The sequence below is a fragment of the Vollenhovia emeryi genome, unplaced genomic scaffold, assembly GCF_000949405.1.
Source record: "Vollenhovia emeryi isolate VEMERY1.0 unplaced genomic scaffold, V.emery_V1.0 DF939122.1, whole genome shotgun sequence".
NCBI lineage: Eukaryota > Metazoa > Arthropoda > Insecta > Hymenoptera > Formicidae > Vollenhovia > Vollenhovia emeryi.
In genome coordinates, this window is record NW_011967244.1 from 1,446,986 (window position 1) to 1,474,714 (window position 27,729).

The 27,729-nt window shown below is 41.6% G+C and overlaps 1 protein-coding gene across 1 annotated transcript in view; it reads right to left on the reverse strand.

Annotated features, from left to right (window-relative positions):
* The window catches only part of LOC105569893 (choline O-acetyltransferase), an 82,435-nt gene extending 56,797 nt beyond the window's left edge, over positions 1–25,638 (reverse strand). Inside the window, exons 1-2 of the mRNA XM_012026702.1 lie at positions 23,963–25,638; positions 16,924–17,015 (exon numbers count right to left, since the gene is read on the reverse strand). Coding sequence (XP_011882092.1) covers positions 16,924–17,015; positions 23,963–24,368 — 498 coding nt within the window. The 5' untranslated portion in view covers positions 24,369–25,638. The remainder of the gene's footprint in view (positions 1–16,923; positions 17,016–23,962) is intronic.
* Positions 25,639–27,729: the final 2,091 nt, after the last annotated feature.

Genomic DNA, 27,729 nt, shown 5'->3' on the forward strand with positions numbered 1-27,729 from the left:
GGCGAGCACACATCGTCTGAGACGCGGCTCGGGAACTCGAGGGAAACGAGTCCGCCCCTGCGCCAAGTTAATTTTTAACTTTATACCGCGTGGCACAAAGCGGCGCGCGAAAATCGATATTTCTATCTCTTCCTCGATTGTCGAGTATGTTTTCGTAGTGTTCATAATGCAGTTGTATGCGAAAGAGATTTCTCGCTGTTATCAATAAAACATAGAGGCGCCATAGCAGGGTTTCTATTAAATTAATAGGCATCATCAGTTGATTCCACCACGAATTTATTGTAGGTACTTGGAGTGAAATCTGTTTAGTGAAAAATGCATTGTTAGATTGTGTAATTGTTGCGAAAAAACATTTGTGATTGAATTTGGATGTTGAAAACCTACTATCACATAATATAGAGGACTTTTTTTATAAATTAAACTCTCGATAACATAAACGCAAAATTAACAAATGAGCAATGAGGGTTTTCACGGAGAGAATTTTCTCTTAAAATTTATCCTGAAAATCATATAATTGTGGGACAATTATTGTGAGTTTTTTGAAATATTACCGTACATTTTACTAATAAAATGTATACTAAGTATAATTACTAGTGAAATGTATGGTAAAATTTCACAAAACTCATAAAATTCTTCGAAATGTTGTACCACGATTTTCGGAGTAAATTTTAAGGGAAAATTCTCTCCGTGTTGTTGCGAGTGTTGTGTAATCAACGATATTCAATTATGATTACAATTAAAAAATAATTGATGATATCAATTAGCAGACGTTTCGACTCCAATTTGAATCATCTTCAGCACACGATAAAAATCCCTTCTAACGATTTTAGTCAGGCCGAACGGTGGGTGCTTTTAGCTTCTTCGCTTTTACATTTTTGCATTGATATTCCAGGCAGCAATTTCGTAATAATTTTTGAAATAATATAGCCTGCATTTAAACGCGCACGCGCATATAAAAATGCAAATTTGATCAAGAATGTAAAATGAGACAATGCACGGGTGGAATTTTCTCTTAAAATGTACTCTGAAAAGCATGCAATCGTGGAACAACATGGTTTATTTGAAGAACTTCACTAGTTTTCTAAAATTTTACCACACATTTTACTAGTAAAATTCTTTGAAATGCCGCGTTGTCCCACGACTACACGAGTTTCAGGATAAATTTTAACAGAAACTTCTCTCCGCGTGCAAGTGAGATACACTCTTTAATTGTCTACGCTGAATCGACTCAAACTCCAAACGAGATAGGATTGAAAACGAATATTGCGATCGCCGATACTCGCCGTGGATGAAGACTGATAGTTAAACGAGACGGCGATAAAATAATTCCGCGGGATCGAACAGAGAGGCAATGAGCGGCGGACTGTGAGAACTTGGTCGATTAATAGGTTGATAATTCGCTGGAAGATGTGTTACGCCGAACGGATAACGCTGCCCGCCGGCCGGGGAAAGAAAGGAAAAGAGAGACGGGGCGGGGGTCGGAAAGGGAGGGTGGACGGGCAATTATTTCGAATTCAGTACGTTCGAATGGCAACCACGTCCGATTGATTATTATCGAGTCGAGCAAACGAGGGTGCTTGATCGAGGCCAGTCGAGCGTTGCGCGGACCCAGCGATGCTGATTAGTATCGCCGGCGATCGCCATAAACACACGTTGCGCAATTATCGCCGGGCTCCGGCTCCGGGCAAACTTGGAGTTGCAACTGCTGTTTTAACTGCCGTTTATGACGACGATATTTTCCGAGCATGATTGGTCTGACCGAGATGAATTCGCGTTAACGCTCTAACAAGACTCTTTTTTTTCGAAAGAAGTAAGAAGAAATCCGCACGCGGTGTTGTAAATTATATCACATACCTTTCACAATTCTCTTAAAGTTTTCTTTCAAATTCTTAAAGTCAGTTTTAAGTTTACCTTAAATAATAGTTTAAAGTGTCCGAATTTACTTCTCATATTTCTTATTTTCTTAAAGTAATATTTTAAGCTTTTTCCAAGGTATATTTTCCCAAGGGAATTTTCTCCGTTGTAGAAGAGATTGGCCCCATTTTTTTTTCTTCAACATCTCTGAAGAAGAAAGAAAAGTGGGGGAAGAGGATTAAAAAAATATTATTAGAATCTCATCAAGATTCGTTTCTTTGTCGGTCGAGTCGGTGCAACTCGCCGACAAAATCCCTCGGGGACGCTTTCGCCCGCGCCTTTGTAACGAACTGCCCTCTTCGCTCGACAGGGTTGCTCTTCAAGGAGAAAATAAGTTTTTGTCGGCAACACGGGGGAGGACGGCGCGGTTGCTCGGGGGGGCACGAGAGTTCGCGCCTATTTCTCCGGAGGAATGACGACGATCAAAGTCAGATTACGCGATCCGAGAGACTCCGCCTCGCAATATTCCTCCGCTGATTCAAAAGGGACGCCGCTCGTCCTGCCGAAGGAGCCCTCAACGTTCCTTCTTTCCTCGTTAGCACGATTTTCTCGCGAGCTTAATGATGTTTGCCGAGGAACGTTTGCGACGAAGTGAGCTAAGCTACCTCGGCATCTCGTAGCTCCAGCTCCTGACGCACTGCTCGGTATATATGCACAAAGTGCCTTAAAATTGTCTCTCCTCGCGAAATGTAAACTGATTTCTAACGCAATTTAATGAAAAGAAAACTCAGCATTCTGATTTATAATTTAAAAATACCAGGTGTTATAACATGTCGATAAATTTTGATGAGTAAAGAATTCTTACTATTTTTCGCAGCAAGCTAAAGAGTACGTTTTTAGATAATATCTTTTGTACAGAGTGTTATGTATGTAATACTCGCCTCACATCTTATTTACGGTGAGCTTATTTACGCTAGAGCGGACTACACTGAGTCGAAAAGTCCTTTACCATTTTGCAACTTTTGCAATAGTTAACGAGTTACTGATTATTAAAGATTGTTAGCCCGGCCTACGGCCCGATTCAAACGCGCGGCGAGATGCGGCCGTCCCGCGATCGGCGTTGCTAGACGTGCGGGGAGCTGTTTATGACCATAGACATAGTAAGAATAGACTGAGGATACAATGATTCGTTGGCAATAGAAGTGCTGTCCAATCATCTGCTGTTTGAAACCACGTGCCTGTTCCAGTCTCAACTGTGATTGGTCAGGTAGGTCAGGTACAGGGAATAGGGAACAGAAATCCAACGCGTCGGAAATTCTGTTCCTATTGCCTATTACATATTCCATTGTGCGTCGATACACGGTTTTCTGGTAAGTTGGAATTTAGTTATTTCTGTTGCCTGGGTTATTCTCTACTCCTATTGCCTGTGCTTTCCTATTGTGTGATAGGCTTCAAGGATAAGCACAGTAGCCATATTGAATTTTTATCCCACTCGAGACATTGATAGATGAGAGAATAAGGTCCGAAGTGTATGTTGTCTCTTTCTAAAGTTTGTACACTTTTGCAGCCAAAATGCGCAATTTATATATTATATAATACGTCTATGTTTATGACGCACGGCAACAGCTACATATAATAAACAACTCCCCGCGCACCTAGCAATGCCGATCGTGGGACGGCCGCATCTCGCCGTGCATTTAAATTGGGCGGTAGGCCAGACTAAGACAGCGATTTTTAATAATTAATAACTCGTTAACTGTTGCGAAAATTGCAAAATGGTAGAAGGACTTTTCGACTCAGTCTAGTCCGCTCTATTCGTAAATAAGAGGTGAGGCGGGTATTACATAACACCCTGTATACAATATGATAAGATTTTTAAACGCAGTTGAACCGACTGTGTTTAAAAATTCTTGCGCGCGCGCACACGCGTAGAGAGCTGAAATAATGTTGAGGGAATGAAACATCGCCGCGGCGTTTCCAACGTAACACAAACAGCGGCAAACCGAGCAAATTGGCAAACAGTCGGGGATGTGCAACCGTGCGAAGCAATTACGGATTTTGCGTGAACGACGCGCACAAACTCTTTGTAGGACGAAGGGCGCGGAGAGGGTTTTTCTACCTCGTCGCAATGGCGTAGCTACCGAGTTGCCCTCGGGGCAATTTCGAGACGGAATAATTTAATTATCTCCTGTGAAACGATTTATGAGGATAATGCGGAAAAATAAAATACATTGCATAAATTTTAATTTAATTCTTGAGCAAGCAATTTTCATTTATTCATTGCAAAGCTTGTTAAAGCTTCCGTACCGCTATTACGTCAAATTCTCAAAAGGTTTTTCTCTTGGACGATAAATGTTGAAATATTAATTTGATTTAACATTTATTAAATTATTGTTTAGCAACCTTTCGCAAGATTAAATCGCTTTTGTACAATAAACCAGAGTTATCTACCCGTGTTGAACTTTCAACACGGATAATTTTTACACGCAGGAAATTAAGGCTTTGTAAATTTCTCCCTGCAACCGTATCTGCTTCTACGCTGCTGCCTCGAACCTGAACTTCGCCTGAACCAGGAACGGGCGAACGGTAATTGGAGAGCGAAGCGGGCGGGGATTATGCTCGCGTTTCTAATGAAGCGACCGAGAACTTGACCCCCATGGAAAAATGCCTCTCGCACCCCCCACTGAATTTGTCTCCCCGATTTGCGTCGGCGGATTCGACGATGTTATTGTTAAACCGCGGGACACGCACGACCGGAATAAAAAGGAACAACACGCGCGTCTCTCGACACCGAGCAATCAAGTTACGTCGAGGTCACGCGTTCCGTGTAATTTCTCGATTTTTACTTATGGCACCCTGGAGTGCACTTTGACGAAAATCATGCTCAAAAAATCGAAAGACGATACACTTTTCGCCGGTACTGTAATATTACAATATTGTAATTGTAATATGATAATTAGGATGATTATAATATAACGTTACATCCGTGATATACATTTCGTGTACGAATTCTCGATTTCATTGCATTTATCTCACGTTACGTTGCTGTAATTTAAATTTTGAAATAATTCAGACACTAAAGGATCGGAAACTTTTTCATTAAAGACTTGAATTAATCTGTACAGTTTATATCCACGAAAGTTTGCTTGATATGTTTTCGTTTCATTTCGAGTGAAGTTCAACGAGGAAAGTTATTAAAATGAAGTTTTTCTTAGTGAAGTTAAAATGAAGTTTTATCTATTTGCCCGGCACGAAACTGAATTTGCAAGAAAGTCATTTATCCTCAAGAGTGCTGATAATGTAAAAATTATTAAGATCCACCTCGGACCATTTGTTTTTCTTGCTCTTTTCGAGAGAATGAACCTGAAAATAATCATGGAACATCGTAATTTGAGAGAAACAGAGGATACAGTCGTTCGAGAAGTCATGAAACGCGCTGTCGCAGATTGGCGACGGGGAAATCCATTTTCTTCGCACGTCGCGCGCGAGATCGCTCGGAAGCGACATCCCCGCAAGTGGGACGCTTGATTAGCGATCGCGCTGATAATGAGAACGCGGCGTGCGAGAGCGCATCCATTTTGCGGAAGCGTGAATTTCCGCGCGGCTTAGTTTCCTGCGGAGAGCAATTAGGCGAGTGTTTAAGAGAGACGGAGAGACAGGTGGGAACGCGAGGGACGGCTCGCCGGGAGAGGTCGAAGAAGAGAAAGTCGCTCTAGATAACGATAGGGCCCACCCTTCAATTATCCCGACGCGCGTTTTTACGGCAGCCGGTTTGGCTTACACCATTAGCAACCCGATATCGATGAGACCCATCGGGAAGACCCTTCCCCGCCGTGTCGGTCTCGTCGATGATTTGTTTTCGCTCGTGCAACTTTAAACGCCTTAAAACGCTCGAGCGTAACCCGCGCGCGGGACCCTCTCCATCTCGACAGTCGATTCGGCCTTCCACCCTTAAGAGACTCCTAAAGTCATCCTTTTTACCGACACAGTCGAATACAGTTTTTGCGCTTTTTACTGGCTTTTATGCGCAAGATAGTGCCAGGGTAAGTTGCGGATAGCAGAACATTTTCATACCTGAAACACTCACAATCAGTTCAGAAGTCTAACAAAAAAGAAGGTTGGTATACGAAATTTTCAACTTTTTTGTGTTATATTTGAAATTGGCTTTATAAAATTGCAAAATTCCTAAACACGATTAAAGTACGTAGAAAAATGAAGAGAGGAAAGGTCGATCTTACATAAAAGAACGAAGAGAAATTAAAAATATCACTATGTGAAGCTGTCACCTAACCTAACCACCTAACCACATTCACTTATAAAGTAATATTTGTAATTTCTCTACGTTTTTTATATAAAGTTGACTGACCCCGGCTTTATTTTTATGCGTACTTTAATCGTGTGGAAGAATTTTGCAATTTTTAAAGCCAATTTAAAATTTAACACGAATAAAAAATTGAAAACGTTAAATACCCTTTTTTTATTATTAAACTTCTGAACTGAGTATTTTAAGTATAAAAATGTTCCGCTACACGGTCTGCAACTGATTCTGATTTAATTTTGTGCATAAAAGCTAATAAAAAGGCAAGCGCAAAAACTACATGTGACTGTGTCGGTAAAAACGATGACTTTAGAGTCTTTGATGTGAATACGTAAAAAATAGATATATCAAATTCAGGTGCGTAATAAAAAGTTACATTTTAGCGGAAGATATCGTTGCAACATTTTCAATTCATGTTTTCTTCGCGCGAGGTTTCGAATCCCCCGTCATGAATCCACGAATAAAATCGGCATCGACCCGAGCCCGGCCTGTCTTTTCGGACGAACCTTGTGATTCTGGGGCTGCACTCTCGTGAATACGAAGCGCGGGGGTGCGTGTACGCGTGTTGCGGGTATTTACGCACGTCCTCGGGGGCAGCTTCAGAAGTTTGCGCTTAATCACGAAATGGACTCGGATTGGAAACGGCAAACTCGCTCTCTCGGAGTTTAGTTAGCGACACTCGCCGCGCGTTTGAAGTTCAACGAGCCCGTCCTCCCGCTTCTCCACCCTCGATCGCGTTTATTAGCGAGAATGGCTCGACCGCGCGCCGGACGTACGTCTCGAGACATCTCGTAATAGTCCGCAGTTACCGGCGCTTGTCGCAAGCTGGGGCATTAAGGCGGCACAAGCGTCAGCGAGCTCTCTTTGATTTCCGAGAGCGCTCAGCGCCTCACGCCGGAATTTATGCGGTATTTACTACTCGCGTCGGGCTGCTTTTAATGCGATTAGCTCGTATTAGCTTCGCCCGTGCAGAAATACGAGATGTAGCGGCGGAACTTTGTTTGAAATCTGGAACGGCCTGTCTCCGTAGGACGGTTTCGTGCCACTTTTCGTATTCGTCTCTCGCTGCACTTTTATTTTGCTAAACGTGTAACACTCGCACGGAGCCGTACGCGAATTTTTCCCTCCGCTTAAAACAGCGTTGGAAGATAAATATCATTCCAGAATTTAAAAAAACGTGAACTCTCACCTTAATTATATTTTCAATTATGATATGCCAAGGGTGTCATTTTTAGTGACGTAAATTTAGACGCAAGAGTCATGTATGTAAAACAAATTGTGCACGTTTCTTACATTTTAAATCCGACTGACGTAAATGGAATCATTGAGACAGGATCAAAATTCCTTTCGTTTATAAATCCAATTGAAAAACGTGCTTTCGGTCTTCTTTCTGAATCGTGGTGACTCTTTATTTTCATAAATTATCGAGAGAAAAATCGATAGCGTTGCATTTCGGCCAGAGAATAGTTTCACAATTAATTAGACTGCAAATAAAGATTGAGTCACTTGCGTGTGGCTCCATCAAACAATATTATTTGAATAAGAGGTAAAGATTCGTGTCAAACGTCAAACGCTGCGGAAAGCTGTGTTTTCTCGATCACGATGCGTTCTTTGAGCGCAGGTCGGGTCTGACTCTCGACGGCAGTTTCTACTGCAAGCCTCGGCGATCGGTGAAACAGACGCAAGGCAAAAATATAAAGGATGAACGAAGTAAGAATACATGATAAGAAAACATAAACTATAAAATAAAGGAATGAAATATAGAGGAAAGTCCCCTATTATGAAATAGGCTCCTAATACGAGATAGCGGAGTTTCTGCTAAATCAATAGGCATCATCTGTTGGATCCACCATGACTTTATTGCCCTTGGAGTGAATCCTGTTTAGTGGAAAATTGATTGTTAGAGCGTGTGAATCGTTGCGAGAAAAGATTTATGATTGAACTTGGACGTTGAAAACCTGCCATCTCATATTAGACTCCTACTTTATAATAGAGAACCTTCCTCTATTGATCTAAACTGTAAAGGCAAAGAGAAATGAATGCACAGGATACCAACGTCTGACATTAAAACTTTTATGCTACTGATAAATTTAGACAATACAATAAATAAGTCTAACAATAAGGCATTAAATTTGACCAAATGCAAACAGTAAAATGTAAATAAATAAATTGTCGCGATTTAAGCGGACCTAGAAGGGCTTCGAATAATATAAAATGAGAAGCAGCCGCAGTTAATCAGTTATCTCGATCAAAGTCACCTCGATGTAGTCCATCAATTCCCGCGAACTTTTCTACACCCGCCAGTAATCCCGTCGATTACCCTCGCAAGACGTCTCCGATGTAATTCTATCGATACCCATTCGTCGCGTTTGTCGAATCACGCTCGTGGGACGGCGGGAAAACTCGGTCACCCCGGTTAATAGGGCGCAGTGTACTCCACGTGTCATAATAGAACGGGTGCCGGATGACAGATGGCACGTGACTCACGCATGCAACCACCCCGGCGATTCGTAAATAAATTAGCCGCTATCGGATCTCGCGATAACGCATTATTTACGAGCGTCTCGTGACGATGCACTCTTTAAGAAACGCCGCGGTGCCGCGCGGGTGGGCGCGCTTAAATTTAATGGGATGTCGATATTTGTGTCACGCGAGTCCTACTCAATATCTCCTCCAAATCTCTTTTGATACTCCGCACGGTGCAAATAATTAATAATATAATACTTGTAGGCAAATGTGTCAGCGAAATGTCTACTCATTTTTCGAAAAAAAAAAAATTTCTCCGAGAGTTCCCTTATTTTCCAAGTATTTTCATTGAAACTTCCAGGTTTACGATGTAGATTTAAAATATAACGTATCGCAAGGGGAGATTTGGAAACAAGATTGTGTAGATGTGTACGTTGCAAAGTAACTAATATAACTAGAGAAGTTTATACTAAAAATAGTAAATGGAGATTGTCATTACGTAAGAAACTCGACGTGTTACACTGAAAAAGAAGTTCGCTACCGTAGCCAATGATGGTTTGCTAAAAATATTTTGCTGCCATGCCTACAATATAAATTTCTAAAGCACAGCAAACGGTTTTCCGTCGCACCTAATAGGCACAGTAGCAAAATATTTGGATGTCAAAACTAAACATTAGCTGTCCATCTTTTACAACTGAAATTTAGTTGCCACGTGCAGTTTTTAGCTACGGCAGCTACATTTTTCTTTCCGTGTAAGGTCCCGTTTCACCAACGTTAACCTTAAGCTTAGCTTAATTCGTTCTGTGTCTCTTTCCAACTGTTACTTTAGAAGGAGACAAACTTGAATTAACCTAAGAATAAAGTTAAGCGACGTGTGGTGAAACTGGACCTAAGAATTAATATTTCGGGGACTGCATCTAACGTATGTCTCTTTTTATTTTCACGGAAAAAAACGTAGCTGCCGTAGCTAAAAATTGCATATGGTAATTAAATTTTAATTGTAAAATATGGACAGGTAATATTTAATTGTGATAGCTAATATTTTGCCACTGTGCCTATCGTGTTAGGTCCGACAGCGAACCGTTTGCTGTGGTTTAGACATTTACAGTTAATGCAGCAAAATATTTTTAGCAAATCGTGATTAGCTACGGTAGCGATAATTTTTTTTCGGCGCTCGATACCGAAATGCCGCGGACGTTACATATTTGGGTGCCAGCGCACAAGAGGCATCGCAAACATTTCTGTCCCTGTCCGCAGGTAGGGCTGACCGCTCGGCTGTGCTTAATGCAATACAGGGGATCAGACAGGGGCATCGCGGAAGTACTCAGGTAGAATAAGTGGACTTGCGGCTCGCCAACATTAAGCCGCACGGCACTTGCCGACGCGTGTCGTGATCGCGTTTGACGAGATCAACGCTTCACAGGCAAACGCCTTTCGCTGATCTCAATGACCTTTGGTGAAATTCTTTCAGCTGTTTCGCGAGAAAACTGTCTTGGAAATAAAATGGCGAAAAATCGAAAGCTATCCATTGTTCATAGCGAGTCTGTATCGTCGGTTAAGCGATTATCCAGATAAGATCAAGTTTTTCGAGTCATCTTTTTTGGAAAGTTTTTATCCGTGGGTTACATCAGTCGATTGAAAGGTGCGTCGGTTGATCCGTTAACGAGAGTGACTTGACTTTCTAATCTTTCTGGCTGTCGACGAGCAATCAATCGAGCCATCAATCAGCGTGATCAATCATTAGCCGGCATGATCCTCTCTCGCGTTTCACGTGAGCGAATTAATTGATATCTGGGCGTGGTAACACCTGGGCTGCCGATCGATACCGAGGACCCCCCCCCCCGGTGCGTGGTCGCGTGTACACTCCTCTCCGCCCTCCTGTGTGTGCGCGCCCTTTTATATTTATTTCTGGAAAGCGCAACCAGACTAATTCGGGATCGGCTGACGCTTTTTTCTCCCGACAGCCGCTGAAATCAAAGACGCGACGCGCTCTCCTCGCGCGGGAGGAGCTGAAAATCCAATATAAAACCAATATCGGAAGTGACGAGCCGCGAATACCTCCAGCCTCTCGCGAGTCGCTCTCCATCTTCCCTCTCCTATTTCTCCCGCCCCTCCGTATTTCCCTCGCGAAAGTAATTTTCTTATGGGCGTCTGGAATTTCGCCTCGTGTGGCTCTCCGAAGGAACGGGCAATGATCGATGCATCGACTGGGACCCGAGCTTATGGACTCGCGTCCTCGTGTGTTTAGCGTAACTGCTTAGCTATTGGGTTCAATGAAAGCTCATACTTTCCACAGAGATAGCAGAACGACTTTAATTTACTCAAAAGATGACGTCAATTTCATGTATTTTGGTCAAATTGGCGTCATCTCGACTTTTCATCTTTCCTCGGATTTTTTTACGAACTCGACACTCGTGGCTGTTTTTGGGAAAAAAAATTTCTGCAAAATTAAAATTATCGAGGAAGTCCCGTATTATGAGATAAACTCCTAATACGAGATAGCGGAGTTTCTACTAAATTAATAGGCATTATCCGGTTCCATCATGAATTTATTGCCCTTGGGGTGAAGTCTATTTAGTGGAAAATTCATTGTTAAATCGTGTAATAGTTGCGAAAAAAGACTTGCGATTGAATTTGGATGTTGAACAGCTGCTGTCTCATAACAGGAGGTTTTCCTCTACCGCTATTTTTCTCTCCCCCCCCCCCTCCCCTTAAAATATTGTCTCCCGATGCGATTTTAATTGTTAAACGAGCTGATTCACTTATCGTGATTTACGTAGTGCCACTAGTCTAGTTTCTCTTTCTACGTGCACGAAGACACTGCCACTCTCCTCTTCGCGCGCAGAGTGTGCACAAGAACATCACGTGAATCGGCGTGTTGCGTGTTTATTCCCGGTGCAACGTGGCAGTTCGATAATTGAATCGAACGTGTCGTTCGTAACGCGCGTGTTTTCAGTGCAATCGTTTAGACAAACAACGCACACCATTTGGCTCGACAGCGGTAATAGCGTGATGGGAGCGACAGCTACGGAGAGCACGTACGCGGCCACGTGGGCGCGATCAAGTGCTCGCGTAATACGTGAGTGCAAGTTTAATACCGGAGTGGCGAGATCCCATTGCCTTTAAGAGCGACGAGTTGCGAGAGATACTCCACCTTATTGAAAGATCCATAGCTGACGGCGGGGTTCACCACAATTTCTTTCGACGACACCTGCGACGCGCGAACGTTTATTTATTACAACGTTACGTGAACGGATTATTGGCGCAAGATTATGCAAGTAAAATTCCCGCAGGAGATTTTAACTGAACGCGTCAATATCTAAATTTTTTTCAACGCAAAAGGAATAAAGGGCGCAGGTCAGTGTCTAAATAATTTTTCGGAGGACTAAAGAGCCTCAATAGGATGTTAGTGTATAAATAATTTGTACTCTAAATTTATTGTAAAAACCTCAGCGGAAGTATTTTTCTTCTTTATTCCTAATCAGGCAAAGCCTGATTCGAAAGCGTCCAAATAATTCAGCTGGTTCTAGTTTTATATTATTTAAAGCCTTTCCAGGTCCACCTAAATCGTGACAATTTATTTATTTATATTTTACTGTTTGCATTTTGTCAAAATTGTATTATCAGACTTGGAGTCTTTTATTCCTTCGTGCTTATACATATATGGGCTTTACCAATTTTATCAATGGGTTCGAATTGTTTAAATATTATTAAAATATACGGGGAAGGTAAAATATACGATTCTAAATATAAGGGAAAGTAAAATATACACGATTCTTTCGTATATTCTTTCCATTTTTCTAATTTTGCAAATATTCCTAGTAAAATCTTGCTATGTGTGTCACAGCTTCGTCCTTGTTTATGACGTGAACCGTCAATTAATTTGTACTGCACCGAAAAATAGGTTTCACGTGTAATCTATTGACAATGCGATCAAGTAAACAAGTACAGAAAATATAAGCCAGTTTCTCTCATTAAAATAAAACAACGTCGAGCGGGAATTTACTAAAAACGCGAAGGGAAAAATAATAATGAGCGTGTCCGCGGGATGTTTTTCTAAAACTGCACGTTAAAAATAACGAACATTTCAGACGTGGGCGTAGCCTGCGCATAAAGTAATCGCGTTAAATACATAACAGATACGTTGCATCCTCCATGTACGCCCGTGCGTGGGACTTTACCGGGTAAAGTTTTCCTTAAGGGAAACCACGCACGAGGAGAGCTTCCGAGGGGTGGAAAGCCGAACTTTCCGCAGACTCACTATTCTCTCCCGACATCTCCACCACGTACGCGTCCAGCACTTTTCTCCCGGTACTAACGGCGATCGCGCTCTCACCCGAGTTCTTGCCCTAATGGAATTCATTATCCCGAGACTCGTGAGCCGAAACACTTATATTTCTTCCCTCCGACGTAGCGCTGGTACAACTCAAAGTTCGCGCGGTATTTCCCAGGTAAATTAACCGGCTCTTCCTCCGCTCTCTCTCTCTCTTAATTATCCCGTAATGATCGTAATACTTTTAGTCCGAAGTCGTGAAAAACTGATGAATAATATTGTGATAAAAAGAAATTTAATAATGGCTTTAATAAACGGACTCTGTATTCTAAAAATGGCGCTGCGCGAGTGTTTAATAGCGCAATAAAGTTCTCCCCGCCGTCGTTAATTTTCTCCATTCGTTACAAAAGGGAGAAGAGAACCGTTGTACGTGTTTTTTTAAATATTGTAGAGTAGACGAGGAATAATATTAAAGCGAGAAAAACAAAAGATGTTAATAAATTCGCGAATGAGGCAATCCTCGATACTAGCATTGTAGCGGCCGAGCATTACTTCTTTTCGTAACGCGCCGTGCCACGAGAGAGAGTATCACTAGTCAGTCGATATCGATCACGAGTAGAGTACAGATGTAAGAAGGGCGAACATCCCGGCTGCACGAATATATACATTTTAAGGGAATCCTAAAGCCGTCTGTTTTATCGACATTCTATGTTAGAAGTAATCTTTTAATTGGCTTTATAAAAATGCAAAACTCCTTTACGGAATTAAACTACGCAGCAAAATCTAGACTATGCTGGTCGACTTTATATAAAGAAACGATAATCTTTTTTAATTTTACTAATTTTTAGTACACTTGACGACAATATTTGGTTGAAACAAAAATTCTACAATAACTAAATACAAAATGAGACCAGCATACTCTAGGGGCAACATGTAAGAACAATATCGTGCAATTAGAACTAAGATTAATAGCTTAGAAAAAAAGATTACTTCTATCTAATAAACGCAAGTCCAGAAATCCAAGTCTAGAAGAAAAGAAGAAGAGCAGTATGGCGTATAAAAATATTATAGTTGCAGGCTTTTTTGAGAAAGGTCGCTGCCAAACATTTGTCAGATTGTCAGTACAGCCATGGCGTTGGCGACGCTAGAATTCGATCCAAAATCTCGGTCTGAGCAATGGGTAGCTAATAAAATTGCTGCTTTATCGTGAAAGTTGCCAATTGATTGGCTATAAATTTCTCGGACCGAGTAGAACTTGGAATTAAAAATGTCGATAATTGTTTTTAATTCCGTATCCTATTTTATCGACACTGATCGAGTTCGCCAGCGGCTTTAGGATTCCCTTAACACAACGTTCGTCCAGAGATCAGTCTCCTTCCCATCCCAGCTTTTCCTTACAGCATTGTAATTTTTGTACGCGCTTACAGTTCCACGAGCAATAAATAATTTGAATAAGTAAACAGCGGGGCGTGGAAGGTGCCAAAAACGCGACGTCTCGTTGGATGCGCCGTCAAGGGAAAGTGATATATCTCGCAAGTGGATTTGCATCTATTCCCAGCCCGCGGCGGGCAGGTGAGACTTTCGCGACCGCTTCTTTCCGTCATCCGCGCCTCGCGGGCGCGTGGCTGATCCTCCGGCCGCGCTGGAAATGTAAATCAAACCGAGGCCGAGCACGAGGCGCAACCCTCGTCGCCTCGGGGCGAAGAGTATGTAAATGACACGGCGCGGCGCGTCAGATACGATCTCGTTACCAGCGCGACAGACGCGCGAGCTCTCGGAAAGGGGGCCGGGAGGGAAAATTTATTGCGCCAGGATCAGCCTGGAGTCCGCTCGAACGCACGCGGTCTTCGGGACGCGGGCAAAGTGGTCGCGAAAACGTGATCGAGCTCCTTGGCGCGGAATGCGAATCTCGAACGCCTCGTCGGGCGAAGTCGCGAGACGTTTCTCGGGAGATTGCAGCGTATAATTCTCACGCCTCGTCTCGAGTTCGAGTATCTGTTTGCTTATTTGTTATACCTCGCCTGTAAATTGCTGTCGCGCTCTCATGAGTTTCGTCGCCACGTCGAACCGACGATAAATTTAATGCAATTACGCGGGTATAATTGCTTTTTATTAGAAGAAGAAAGTTTTGCAGTGTACATTTCCGTAATTTAAGCGAAATTCAATAGGCTCGAGTAAGTTGTTCTACGTCGTACAAAAAGTGAAATAATGAATATAACAGCTGTTAATAATGGGAATGCATGAATTTGCATACTTTACTACGAAAATTGGTTTCCTTACTTTTGTTGTGTAAATAATTGCTTATGTCTGACGACAAATTATGGAAAGCCACAAAAATCACAAGGTAATAATTTTATCTACACGGAGAGAATTTTCTTCCATCCATCTTGAAAATTATGTAATCGTGGGACAACGTGACATTCCGAAGAATTTTATGACAACAAGGAATATTGTTGCCGCCAGTAGTTACTTAACGAAAGAAAGAATTATAATATTATACGACTTAAACTGGCAGGTGGTTTATTTAAATTGTCACGACGTTTCCACCATCCGGTTGTGGTCTTCTTCAAGGAAATAGATATATTAATTAGTTAAAATTGTCATGTTAAAAACACTACGTTGTCCCACGATTACATGATTTTCAGGGTAAATTTTAAGAGAAAAGTCTCTCCGCATACGAGATATGTTTTACTGATATCTTCATTCCAAAATAATGTCCATTGGTAATATAGAATATTTGAGAATTTCATGTTCTTTCAATATTTTTTGTTTGTAATGTTATACGAATAGAATTTTCTGATAGTATATTGATATCGAAATTTGATAATAGCGAATTAGAACGATAGCAGTAAGGCACGGTATTGTGTATATGTTTGAGAAAATTTTGATTCCATGGGTCCTAATAATATTTAACTAATTTTTCTTAGCATAATTGAATTACAGTTGAATGATGTTATTGTTTTTAAGTTTTGGATTCCGCCAATTAAAAATCGCCATTTCGAATTATGAAAATTTGATAACGGATTCGTAATCAACGACCCCAAAAACTCTTATACACAAAGTTTCACAAAAATTAGTCCAATAGAAAAATGTATGCTTCAAAGGGTTAATAGATAGTCCCAGAATTATCTACTGTACTTTTACAGGAAAATTTTGTTGCGATATGTGCAGGTGCTGAAAAATTAGAGCCAGCGCGACATATCGCTGTCGAAATACAACGAGATGCAACTGCATTACCGCAACTCTGTGATTTACTCGCTCGTCCGCGCGGTAGGCACGCATAATACGCGCGGCCATAAATTTCAACGACACAATTGCTGCCAGTAATCGCTTTGAAATGCTAACGAAAATTTATACATTCCACGTACGACGCCGTTTTCATTGTGACACCGCTGAAACTCGCGGCGACAGGATCGCGCAATTTCGCACACAGACGCGTCGCAAATTTCGCGAATACGGCGCAATTTTTTCCGACCCTATCACATCGAATATCAAAAAATAAGGCGGCAGGCGAGAAAGCGCGAGGATACAAGCGTCACGTTTCTTACACTCTAAGGATGGCGCTTTGTCTTAAAAGAAACAAGGTTGGGAGGTTGACGGGTTTACACTTCCGGCGAGAAAATATATTCGAGAAACTGGTTTATTAAAATAAAAATACCGATCTCACTCGTTGTTAAATTTCCAGAAAATTTTAAAGAAGAGCATTCTTCTTGGAGCTTTACTGGAAAAAAATGTGAAAATGATGAATCGCGTTAAGGCATAGAATTTACGTTAAATTTGGTCATTCAAATGTTATTTGCATCGCGATTCCGATTTTTTCTCCCCAAAGATGACAGTATTCAGTATCGTGTCGTATCGTGTATGCAACAAGACGACAAGAAAGCTAACTTCTTCCAGATCTTATCGATCACAGCGGATCCCCGCTCGGCGTATCTCGCACGGCACGGCAAATAAAGATCGTCGCTTGATCGCGGGAGTTTGTTGATAAGGGTTGAACAAAGCGGCGACTTACCGCGGCAGGACATGGCGAGCTGTCCCTGGAGAGACTGCCGAGAGTCACCAATAAACGACGCGGGGCCCCCAACACCGAGTCTCGCCATCCCTCTGCAAGAAGCAAGAAACAATTGTATTATACATCGATGGACATTTCTCATCTCGTCGTGCAATGTGCCATCTGTTTCCCCGGCGAGCGGGCAGACTGGAATCCGGCTAGTGTCTGACAAAACGGCCAACTGTCGTCGACGCAAAACCCTTAATCCTCAAGATTCTACATAAGAAAATAAAAAAGAATTGAGCCTACGTTATAGAGGAAAGTCCTCTATTATGAGATACACAGAAAAAAGAATAGTCTTTTTTTGAAAATATATTTAGTCTCAATGTGAAAATCTTGAAATAAGTTTATATTGCGTTAAAGAAAGAAACACTTATTTGAATGAGGCATTTTTAAGTAACTCAATCAAGAAAAATATATGCTCATTATTTAAGAATAATTTTCTTGAATGGAAAGGAAACAATGTTGGATGAAAAATAATATATTTTAAAATCGAAGAGTATAGTGATTAAAATAATTTTATTATTAAAGTAATTATATGCATTCTTGAAGCGACAATTATAGTATTTAAATTGTTGGAATGTAAGATTATTAAATGCTTCTAAGAAGATTAGTGCGTATATACAAAACAATGAACGCGTTAATTTAAGTATACAAGAGTTGATCTGACACTTATGGTATTATTTTTGAATGTAGAATTCTAAAGTGAGACGGCAGGTTTTCAACGTTCAAATTCAATCGCAAATCTTTTTTCGCAACATGTTGCACGATTTAGCAATCAATTTTCCACTAAACAGATTTCAAGGGCAATAAATTCATGGTGGAATCAACAGATGAGGTCTATTAATTTAGCAGAAATCCTGCTGTAGAGCTTAGCTCATAATAGGTGACTTTCATCTATCTATTGTCGCATGTTGCTTGTATTTTTCTGCATAGTACCGTTCGAATCGCCTCGTAAAAGTCTATTCTTTCCCCGCGCTAAGGATCGAGGAAGCGCAATGTATCCTTCCGCACCCTTCAGGCTGGCCACGATCGTTTACCATCGCCGGGCGATAACGTGCAAATGAAACGCGGTCACGTAGCCGGGAAGTCTTGAATTAAGGACCAGTCGCGTCTCCAAATCGTAATACCACCGCCTAAATCCGGTTTCGGCGCCGCCCTTAATACGAACGAGGACAAGCGATCTGTCATCGAGCCGTTTAATGAAAGTCGCGCCTACAGCTTAGGGCCGTTCGGCTTAAGACGCAAACGGAGAAGATGGAAACCCGGAGAGAGATAAAGGAAGAGACAGAAAGAGAGAGAGAGAGAGAAACTAAGGTGAAAGTCGAACGCTTAATCTAGCAATATGAAACTTCCCTGCGGGCTCAACCCGTGGCCTACCCTCCGGTAACCGCATTACTCCACAAACACGTACGCCCTTGGCGCACGCATTGCATCGCAAACTGGTGAACGGTTGAAATCCAACTTGGAAAGTGCATTCGAAAGTAAGAGATGAATTATACGTTTTTCAAAAAAGAGAAAATTAACGGCAGAAATGTATATGAGCTGAACGCGAAAATAATTTTAATTGTTGTGGGACGAATGTACTCCGCGCATTAGTCCAGCACAAACAGAACTATATCATTTACGATTATTATTAGGGGACAGTCCGCTATTGTGAGACACGGCTCTAATATGAGATAAGGGTTTCTGCTGAATTAATAGGCATCGTCTGTTGGTTCCGCGATAAATTTGTTGTCCACGGAGGCCAGTTTGGTGGAAAATTCATTGTTAGATCGTGTAATCGTTGCGAAAAGAGATTTGTGATTGAATTTCGACGTTGGAAACCTGCTATCTCATATCAGAAGCTTAGGGGGATTTTCCTCTACTCATACTGTAATAGTAAAGAGGATTACAAGTTTGACGTTAGACTTAATCGAAAATGACGATGAACGGAATCGAGCTATGAATGAAGTTGTTGGGTGGATGATGCCTCGACAATAAACCACCATAGTCGCGGAAGTAAAAGGCTGACTGCACCGCAATTCTTGTTATCGAAGCGGGCGCGTAAAGGACCAGCTAAGATAAGAATAGTGCGAAGCGGTTGCTTGCTCACTCGGGATGACGAGCGCCTCCCTGCCCCCTAAAAAATACGGGCGAGCGCCGTAATAATAATAAAGTTACGGTCCAACCTCGGTCCGGAGGAGAACAAGATACGGCTGGTGCGCGACCACTAACCGGCCGCCGGATTAATAAATCTCAATTACGCGAGTTAATGCAGAGGGTAATTCTCTCCCCTAGGCCCCGCGGAGGCTGCCGGATACGAGGGTGAAGGCATTTCTACCATGCATTGTTGCCGGGACAATGACGCCGACGATCTCGCCGCGCTTGTAAACTCGTCGTCGCGTTCTCCAAACTTTTGCCGCTGTGTATCAGCGAAGTATCTCTGCCGTTATCAGCCCACCCGCAAAGATAATCGGCATGTCAATGACAAAGACGCTTCAGAAACGTAAGCCTGATCTACAACGCGCTCTTTGAGCCTGGAAACATTCTATTTTACAGCCAATAAGTACCTTTAAAAAATTTGTGCCAGTTGATAAATTGCACAGAATTATATTGTGTAAGCGAATATCATCGATATATTTTTTATGTGTTTTGATTTGCTTGTTTAAAATATAATGTTTTTAAATGCAAGGAGGATACGTTGTAGATCAAGTTTTAATAAGGGAGAATACAATGAGCGTTGCATGTGTCAAAGCTCGATATTGTTTCTCGCAAGGAAATTAAATAACTGTTTTTCAAACTTACACACGGATAAAAATGATGTTGTATCAACAGGATCAGTAAATTGAAATAAAATCGTTGAAACATCATCAGTGTTAGTGAATGAAAAACATTAGATAGTTGTCTTAATAATCTGAATAAGTACTTGGTTCAATGCTTAAAATTAAAATCCACAGCAAATATAATTGAATTATTCATGTTTGCGGCAGCCCGTGATGTAAAACGTTTAATTCAACACGGAGAGAATTTTCTTTTAAATTTACTCTGAAAATCATGTAATCGTGGGGCAACGTGGGCATTTTGAAGACCTTTATGAAAGTTTTTTTAAATATCACCGTACATTCTACTAGTAAATTGTATACCAGGTATAATCCCTTTCTAAAAAAGAGAAGTTATCAGCGCTAATCTCGTTAATATCCAACAGTTGAGGCTTCTTTTCTGCGATGCCGATTTTTCTCGAAGAGCGGTGTGCTTTACTTTAGATTCGTAGAAAATAAAGATTTGGAATTTAGAAATACACATTTGTATACACCAACTGTTGAGGTAAAATCTCTAATCTTAGTAGTTAGATTTTAAGTAACAATGATTTTTGTTCCGATACATTTTCTCGATTGAACAGAATTAATCGTTCATTTAATCGGTACCAATAAGTCCGCAGAATGATACACAAAACGTAGTAACAGTCACGGAACAAAAAAAGACAACGAATTCTCAACGTTCGTAGTTGTTTTTCTCTCGGCGCGGTGACGTACGATGTTTTTGCGTACCAGCGTGTAACTGAAGGTCGCCGCGCGATCATTCGCCCGCCGAACGTCGAGCCGGCAGGCAGTGGCGAGAGTTGCTCCGTGCGTGTTATTACTTTTGCGTTATCGGTTTCCAAGACTCGATCGCGATGAATGCAGGGATAAAACACTTTTGATTTGCACACCTTTATCAGTAACAAGTAACGTTCCTCGATTAATTATTAAGTTTCTCCAACTTGTAATAAGAAACGAATTGCATGTCGAGGCGACGGCTCTTTATCAACGTACACGTAGATATTTCACGAGACTAACTCATCTAAAATATGAAGGTAAACCGTGGTACTTTGACGCGGTTACATCCCGTTTACGCGCCGCGCTTTTAATTATCTATCGATTTCGTGTAATCTGTTTTATTTTCGGAAAAAGTTAAAATTTTGTACGACTTCGGCGTTTGCGCTGTAATTCGTTCTGTCGTTCTTCGCAACTCGAACGAGTAGGAAGTAAAGAAAGTTGCTTATCGCACGTCGTTACATTATGTAACTATAATTGAAAATTATCTCAAATAACTGTTGCAATTAATAACAACTATTCATCGCTGGAAATTTCATTCACCTAAATTATTTCGAGGGCTAGATTGAATAACAAAGATTGTAAAATATCGTTTTGTTTCGGACTAATAACTACTTCTTTACCGCAGATTATGCTTCCGATGCTCGCGTTGCGTTTCATATCGCCAATTCAAAAGTGATTTATCCATTCTTCCGAATTAAAAATGCAAGTTGTTCGTTTCATTAATTTGTATGACAGAAAGTCACGCGATATTTGTTAATAATATTTCGTGCGTTTCGCGGTATTTCACATCGCGTACGGGAGTGCCCGAAATTTCGCGCGATCGATGATTTTTGCGAGTGAGTGTTGTGTAAGTGCAACAAGGAAATCTGAGAGGAGGAGCAGGCCCAGGAGGCATCGGGCAACGGCGGAGAAATGGTGAGGTAAGTGTCTTATTACATTTTTATGTTATCTGTTATTTGTGCGAAATAAAGTATCTGTTCTGTTTCTATTTTATTTAATAAATGATTCGAACGGGGATTCGAATAAGTGTTAGAGACAAAACCATACGTATAAAAGTTTGTGAGTTTATATTTAACAGAAAGACTTTTTCAGTGTTCTATATAATTATTTTAATAAATATCTATTTAAAAAAATATAAAATATAAAGTACCTATATTTAATACAATAATTTTGATTTTACATAAATAGTCTATAATAATCATATTCATATTTGTATTTTTACAGTTTAACATATACACGTATGGTTAAGGGTGTACAACTCTGCTGTTGCGACTCGTATCAGTGAGTGATAAATTGCTTTTTATTTTAAATTGACGTTGCGCATCCAATTACTTCTTTGCATGCATACAATTCTTAAAAATATACCAAAATTCTCTCCGTGAAGTAACTTAATTTTTTTTAATTCGACAACATTTGTGTGGCGATGATGTGGCTTTTGTCAATTGTAAAACATGAAATTTCGACGAATTGGGGTACAAATGGGAAACGCATGGCCTTCCTTCGTTAACGCGAAAGCTGTTGTAATTTCCAAAACTGTCGTAATGTCTTACTTTTAAAGAATTTTTAAACAACCTGAAGATAACCGATTGAAAAATACTGAACTTCGAATCGCGCGCTTTATGTTAATAAGATTTTAACCTTCGCTCTCCCATTCCCGTTTTCTTACACAATGACACGCGCCATAAATCGGGGGCGATGCAACTTGTAAAACGACGAGAATTCGCAGCGCATTCAGATTAGAACTAAGGGAAAACCGTGTCTTCCTTCTGCAAAGCTCCGGCGCTGCGAGATCTCGAGGGATTAAGACGTCGTGAGACGAGCGGGACAGCCAGCCAGGCAGTCGCTGAATACAAATACGCCTCTCGTTTGCGCGTCGAATTAAACCGAAATAAATCATAAATATTAAACGAGGCTTTCAGTCGCGAGATTACGAGGGCTTGGGGCGCGCTCGCCCCCCTCGATCGTCGGAAACCTCGACGGCGGAAATTGCGCGCGGCGCGCGCCCTTTCCTCGTCCGCCTCCTGTTCGGAGACAGCCCGGGAATCTCAATGACAATGGGCTCGGTGCTCGGCCAAAATACGCGTACCATCGCGGTGACCACCGGAGAAGGTCCTGGCCGAGCGTCCAAGCAGTGCGATATGAGAGCACACGAGATCTGCCGGGAGATCTTGGCTGACCAAGCGGGCCTGCTGGAACCGGACACGGTCGCGGTTTTCTCGCTAATACACGGAGGGCAGTTTCTTTCAAAATTTATCTTGAAAATATTATAATCGTCGGACAACACGGCATCTCCAAGAATTTTATAGGAGCTTTTGGAAACTTTTCCGTACATTTCACTAATAATTATATTTAGTATAATTTTACCAGTAAAGCATGTGATAAACTTTTAAGAAACTCATGGAATTCTTCTATGAAAAATTCTATGAGTCATGTTTTACTGGTAAAATTATACTAAATGCCACGTTGTCCCACGATCATATGATTTTCGAGACAAAGAGCGAGAGTAAGAACGGCCCCATTTTTTTCGCACTCGATTTTGGTCACAAAGTGGGTACCAAACGAAAGGTCTCGTCAAGAGGCCTTTTAAAAAAAAAATTCTCTCCGTGCGTACGTGCTAATGAGCGCGTAGATATTACGCAGTTTCTTCAACTAATAGATAGTATGATTTAATAAAAAAAACTTGCAACGTGATAATTCAACGTAATGCAAAAGGTCTTAGTCGGAAATAGGTCAGGCTGCGAAAAAGCGGAAGCTTTGTCGTTTAATTTGAAGACGATCTTGTCTCGACAAGAAGCACTGAAAATCCTCAACTAATTAGATCTCAATCAAAAGCGCAAGCTTGTGTTCTTCGCTCAATGTTATATTATCTTTGCTTTAACGGAATTGTTGTTATTATTATTTTTTTGGATTAAGTGGAAAGTGCCTTTGTAACTTGGGATTTCTCCACGCGATTTTATTAACAGGGAATTTGAGCTCGTTTACATCGAGGCTCAAATTCTAAAAGGATCCAACCATAAGGAAAGTTGCGAGAGTCGTTCTATTGAAATGCTGAAGTTTCTGATCTCGTTTCGCGGCGGGCTACAACTTCTGTAAGTGGATTAAAACTCGCCTCGCCGTAAAGGCACAACGAAATTACCATGCCGTATGCCCTTATTGATATTCGCCGGGCGACGTCAATGTTACACTTGTATTTACTTCGTGTCCACCTCGTTAAACGGCAGCGCACTTCAGTTCGGTACGTACCTACTTTAACCGGCAATTAAAAGTACGCGTTTAACTTCCAAGCCTGTCCCGGAAACGCAACGGCGGTAGAATTTGAAGAAAAATTATAAATCGCGTGTGAAGTCCAGCTGAGCTCGAGCGTCGACCGCAAATTGCCGACCTAACCTCTCGACCCAATCGCCGCTCCCGGTTTTCCTCACCTGGCAGCGGCGCAAGTTGTCCCGAAGCGCACGAAGAGACGCGGATTCCCCGACTTTCTCCTTGTTCTCTTGGTAGTTGGGAAAGTTGTACGACTGCGGCCGAAGGAAAATCGATGGCCGTTCCGGCCGAATCCTCATTCCAATCCCGCAGGAACGAAATGGCTTGATTAACTGACGACGCGTCGTTACTGCGGCCACCCTGCCGGTCCGCTATTACCCCGCAGGGGTGGCCCAGGCTTAGGGGGTGCCTTAGGCAAGAAGAAGACGGAAGGGAACGGCGTCCCATACGCCCTTTATTCACCGCGATCACGTCCGTGGGGTTTTTCTTCTCCGCGATAAAGTCTTTCGCCGCGATAGCACGCGTGTCCGCCGTTTGGAGATCGTACGAGGCGGCCAGCATCTCCATCCCGTTTTTCTTTTCTCGAATTCAACCGCATCCTTCGACGATTTAATCGCGGCGGTTAGGAACCGCGTGGATTTTTACGGCGCTGGAACGAGAGAAATTTTTACGATCGCGGAACCAATCCGGGATTCTTCCGTTCGTTTTATCGGCCCGCTCGTTCGGTCCAGAAGACCCGGTATTTTCCAGGAACATTAAAATGGAACAGGATCTCACGCGTTTACCAGCTGATTAAAAAAAAAAACCCCCGATCATTTCGCATCAGTCGGTTCCGTGTTTTCTGTTCGCAGTCCCGAGTGTCCGCTTTAGTAGCTCGCAAACGCTTTAGTCAACGTCACTCGGGATCGAATTAAACGATAAAATTGTCGAATGTCTATCTAGCAGCCCGCTCGAACTCGAAATTCAAACCGGATCAACTTCAAACCAGATCGGACTCGATGTAATTCCATCGAGTTTAGATTACTACATAAACGCAGAAAAACTGTCTTTCATATCGGCATTTTCAACAAAGTAAAGGTGTCGCTACATTTTGAGAAAAAGCCCGACGTCATTAACAAGTAACAATAAGCCACGACTATTTCTGCTAATTCTGCTCGGTCAGTCAAAAAGATACGTGTATTGAATAATCAGGATATGATAGAAACAGTCGTTTAATAAAATAAAATTCGACTTGATCACCGTGAGCACAAGAGACTTACAATTAGTACAAGAGAGAAACACTGGAGTAGGAAGTGTAGAACCAGCTAATACAAAATTTTAATTAAACGAGTCTGGCATACAGTTCGATCGGCTAATGTCCATTTCTACCAATGCAGATAAAATTTGAATCTTGGTTTAATTGAATAATTAAAATCCCTTTCTAGTTCCGAAATTTAGGAAAAGGTAAAAAGCAAATTAAACCGTTCTGCTAATTCTGCTCGGTCAGTGAAAAAGATACGTGTATTGAATACTCAGGATATGATAAAAAAAAGTCCTTAACTGAAATAAAATAAAACTTAATCATCCGAGCACAAGAGACTTACGATTAGTACAAAAGAGAAACAATACAGTGGAAAATGTAAAAAGCAAATTAAACCGAGATTAAAGTTAATCTACATCGGTAGAAATGGACATAAGACTCGGGTTTGCCAACGTCGTTCAATTTTAACCTTAGTTGAACTCGCCTTCTGTCTCTTGCTAAGGGGAATACAGTTAGGAAGGGACAAAGGCTGAGTTAAACTAAGATTAAAGTTAAGCGACGTTGGAAAAACCAGGCCTTAGGGCCAGTTTTACAAACGTTAACTGCTAACCTCAGGTTAATTGATTCTCTGTCTCTTCCAAAGACCTGCGTCCACGATGCTGGAACTTGGACCAAGCAACGTGGACACAGGCCTTTGGATAACAAGATAGAAAAAGACAGGGAGTTGACTGAACTCTGGCTAACAGTTAATCGACGTTTGTGAAATTGGCCCTAAATGACGTAGCACAAAACGCAATAAGCAAACTGAGTCAAACGGTGAAAAGGTGTAGGCCTTACGATACATATATATTTTTTAAGCATTCGGAGGACGATCGTGAAAGTAGCTCTCCTCGACGGCGAGAGTCGCCCTTTCCCTGTCGTTGGAATAAACTCAGCCCGGCATATGGGGGTAGCGCTAATGCCGTTTTATGGGCAGGCTGATACTCATAACGCAACATGGTACCAGCTCGCGTGCGAACGGGAAGACCGAGCGAGGGCGGAAAGATCTCGTCGCCGTCGTAGGGAAGCGTTGTGCGTCGAATGACACGCCGCGCGACGCTTTACCTTATTCATAAGGCGGGGTGGCCCGCTTTTACGGGCGCCGCGCGACAAAAGCGCGATATCAGATGTTCCTCCGTTCGGGAACACGTCGTGGCTTTCGAACGAATCATTAATCCCCGAAGAAACGGAGGGGTTCGCAACGAGAGGGACGCGGCGCGGCATTCACATGTCACACGTCGAATGTTATTCTCGATCGTAAATATTCACACTTTTGTCTCGCAAGTTGGTGATAAGGAGTGTATTTTAATTGCCAGAACGCACTCGATTATTCCAACACTAAGGGCTAGTTTCACAAACGTCGGTTAGCTGCTAACTTAATTGATTCTCTGTCTCTTCTTAGATAACAAAATAGAAAAAGATAGGAAGTTGACTGAACTCTGGTTAACAGTTTGTGTTACAACAAACCGACGTTTGTGAAACTGGCCCTTAATGTGGCAGCGAGGAAAAATTTTCGCGACTTTTGTTTCAATTGGGTATAAAATTCTATTTGATAAATCTCTAGCAAAGACGTTGGCGTTTCGGGAAATGTAACGTAACTAGCTAGATTCTCCTCCTTATGCAAATTGTCGATACTCTCTAAAGTCCCTGGAGTGAATATTTACTTCAACAGAGTGAATGTTTACTCCAATAAAGTTTCACTGCATGGCAGTATTTTTATTCCAACAATTTTAGAGAACATAAATTATTAAATATCAAGTAATTGATAGTCCAATCTCTTAACGAGTCGTACAAGTAACTTCTTAATTGGTTTGGCAAGAGGCGACTGATGCGAATGAAACTTTTCCGTGTCTCTCCCAGGCGATTTTACTGACAAATGCTTGCGAATAACTTCTCGCTTGCTCGCCGACTCGTGATACTGCGGCTTTCGTCACTCGAATCGATTCTGTAACCCGTTTCGTAACTCTTAATGCCGATTGCGCACGACCGCGAGAGATCTCCGTTGCATTCGCCGTTACTTTCAAGACCAGTGGCAGTTCGAGAAATTAGCGCGCCTTGCGAAACTTCGGGCCGGCTATTAGAAATTCGCGGCTTGCCGATAATTGCCAGCGAGTATGCGAGATTTGTCAGGAATGCAAAATGTTTATTTAGGGTGAATTATAGAATCGCGCTTGTATAATATCGACTCTTTCAACTTCGCTAACATTGCGTGTAGACTCGGCTAACAGCGATATACCTACAATGTATAATAGAAATTCGTGTTAACCCTTTGCAGCATACATTTTTTTTTATTGAACCACTTTGTGCGAAACTTTGTATGCAAGGGTTTTTGGGGTCGCCGATTACGAATCCGCTATTAGATATTTACAACTCAAAGTGGCGAATTCAAAACTTAAAAGAATAATTCAACTGTAATTCAACTATGCTAAGAAACATTATTTAGATATTATTAGAACCCATAGAATCTAAATTCCAGTTGAATATTCTTATAGAACATAAAAAATAGCGCGCGCTAAATGGCGGATACAAAATTGAAATTTGATAATTTCCCTTAGAATTTACTCATTAAAATTAAATGGCCAAAAAGTAAAGAAGTTGAGGTGGTAACGTGGGTTACCATCATGCTTTCAAAGGGTTAAATAGCACGAC